At 44.6% G+C, this 2898-nt stretch overlaps 1 protein-coding gene across 1 annotated transcript in view; it reads right to left on the bottom strand.

Annotated features, from left to right (window-relative positions):
* Positions 1-2898, bottom strand: part of FRAS1 (Fraser extracellular matrix complex subunit 1) — a 430037-nt gene that overhangs the window by 38536 nt on the left and 388603 nt on the right. Inside the window, exon 62 of the mRNA XM_012805310.2 lies at positions 2722-2898. Within this exon, the coding sequence (XP_012660764.1) occupies positions 2722-2898 (177 nt within the window). The remainder of the gene's footprint in view (positions 1-2721) is intronic.

Below are 2898 nucleotides of genomic sequence, written 5' to 3' on the forward strand. Positions count from 1 at the left end.
CAAAGCAGTGTATACATCTTGCTGAATATTGTCTGGGCAACAGGTGATCTTCTGAGGTATGAGAAGCTAATCACAATGCTAATATAGCTGTAAGAGATGGAGATTAGAGGCCTCTGTTGACTACTTTGCCCTCAAACCCTGCAGGTTGAGAATCTGAATCTTTCCTCAGCGCACTCAAAAGACACGTTAAACTTTTAACCCTGGCTAAGCAGAAGCTTTCCCAGGAAAGCACCTGTCACTGGAATCTTCTGAAGTGGCTGTCTGCTTATCCCGTGCGCCCAAATGGGCCTCACTTTATGCCCCTGAGGGCCAAGGCGGCAAGGCAGCCCTACCCTGCCAAACACTGAAAGTTCTATTCTTGGTCCTGGCCTTTGGCACTGCTCACAGTCACTAGATCACTCACCCAAGGTCTCCCAGCCCAAGCCTTGCTCTGTGACCCTGAGGGCGGAGCCTAAAGGGGCAGTTCTCTCACAGTGGCTGCAGGCACATAGCTCACAGCCAAACAATATTAGCTCTATTCTGGCCCAGGGGCTCAGTACTGTGCCCTGGACGATGCTTAATGTCACCTGCACTCTTGCCTAAGTTCTCTCAAGGTAATTCCACTGAGGGCCCAAGTCCAAACAAACAAAACAACCCACAGGGAAGCCTTTCCCTGTCTGCAATCTTGCGCTGTTGTAGTTACAGCTGCAGCAGTCCGTTCGCAACCACTTGCCATTCTCCACTGCTTTTGTTCTTTTCTTGGGGTCCAGAAGTGTCTTGCTGTCTCCCTGCATCCCCAAAGGGATGTTTCTGGGCAAAGCCCACAAGCCAGAGATGCCTGGAGTCTTCTCTCCCCAATCTCATTGCTCTGGGTTGTAAAGAAACTGTTACTTGGCTGCCATCTTGCTCTGCTCCCTAATTCTTGATTTTCAACCATGAACCAGCTACTAGGGACACAGCAGTGAGTGCTCGTAGCTGAAGAGTTAACACACACAGTGAGGAAGTGCACAGACACAGGGCATGAGCCTGTAGATGGCTGATGACCATTGCTAGCTTTGTTAGTGGGTTCAGCATAAGGACTACCCAGCTGCTTTCCAAACTTTCCAGTCATGGCCTCCAGGTCACTATTGCTGAGGCTTGGTGTCAGGGGATGGACAGTAGTTCTCATTTCCCTCCATCCTATGAGATGAAGGCGAGATGCCATTCTCCCCACCCCCATGACCATACACACTGAAAGGTTATAACAACATGCAGCTTCAGGCTGAGAACTTGGCTTCTGATACTTCCTGCCCTTTGAAGATCTTTCCATAGATTCCTTCAAGTTCCCAGACACACGGAAGCCCTGACAGCTCTCAATTCAGTCTACACAACTGTGGGCCACCAGGACTCTTGAGGTTATGTGCACACACAGGGAAGCACATAACAAGAAAAATTAATCAGTAGTTCTGTGGGTCACAGACCTCTCACAAAGCAATCAAACAAACTTATAAATTCTACCCATGAAAACAATTTTCGCTGAAGTTTATTAAATATTTTAAAGAAGATTTTTTCTGTTAAACTTTTTTCAATTAGCTCCCAATGCTTTATTTATTTATATATACATGAACGTAGTCCAGAAAGGATTTGTGGTATTTTACCAAAGAGCATGATACAACAGTACTAAATAAATAATTGAAGAAATTAAGATAAAGTAAAGAAAACCATAGTATAATATATTAGCCACTGTAGGGAAGGTGAGTTAAATCTGAACTAGGTTATGTTGGAAAAGAAATCGATGTTCTAGCCTTATTGGATAAGCTGTGCCAAACACAATGGGCCTGAGTGACCCTGCTTTCTCCAGAGCCTTCCATCCGAGTCTGATGGCTTTGCTGTTGTATTGTGCTACCCAGTGAAGGTCTCATTATAGGGGGAATAAACTGTACAACCAACAGGCAGATCTAGAAGAATGCAGTCTGAAAATCTCTGATTTCTAAAACGACCCAGTGAACTAATTCAAGTCAACATCGCTAAGGGCTGCCTGCATGCTACACACTGTGCTGAGCTGAATCTCTTTTGGAAGAGAACAAGCTTCATCATGGTGGACTATTTTGGAAAACAGCTCTGTTCATTGCTATCTCATAATCGGCAAAGTTACTGGTCTCCAAACTCTTTGAGGACAGCAACAGTCTTGTGAATGTCTTTCCATGGGCTCCCACAGGGTTTTGTATATTGGTCACTCGATATCAATCACTCAATAGACATTCTATTCTTTTATTTAATAATTAGTCTCTACTATGTGCCATCAATATGCTGTCACTTTGGGCCACATTTCTACCACATTATACAAATGTCCTAGTAAGTGCTGCATTATTGGAGATGCATGACTAGAAACAGTAACCATTTCTAATCATAGAAACAGGAATCTTTGGCTTATTTGATTGTTTGTAGGTCATGTCTGTCAGTGTCCAAGCAGAAGAAGTATTAACATGCAGATCAGGAGACTGAGACTCAGTCTGGCAATCTTTTAACATCACTTAGTTAAAAACAGAACAGGATCAGGATTTGTAAATGGGTTGACTACTAGCTTAGACTAGCTTAGTTCTCTTTCTACTACACTGTACCTTTCCTTTCATATAAGAATAAAAAGACTATGTGTACCATGTGCAACTGTTATTTTAAAAATCCTCAAGACTGTGCATAGACCTTGAAGAATTTGAGTCTAAGTAACAAAGAACAACGCTGGTTCCAGACCCCCAGACCTACCATGTGATTGACGCTGGTGAATGGTGTGTTGTCAGTGATAGTTTCGAAGGGGGATCGGGCCCCGTTGCCATCAGTGGGGGCAGCCACTTCCCAGCTGAACTGCACGGATGTCTGGTTGATGCCAGCCTCGCTGCAGCGCTCCCTCATGACGGCATACCTGGGGAAGTGAGGGTCACA

Source organism: Otolemur garnettii, unplaced genomic scaffold (assembly GCF_000181295.1).
Source record: "Otolemur garnettii isolate 467f Iridium unplaced genomic scaffold, OtoGar3 scaffold00039, whole genome shotgun sequence".
NCBI lineage: Eukaryota > Metazoa > Chordata > Mammalia > Primates > Galagidae > Otolemur > Otolemur garnettii.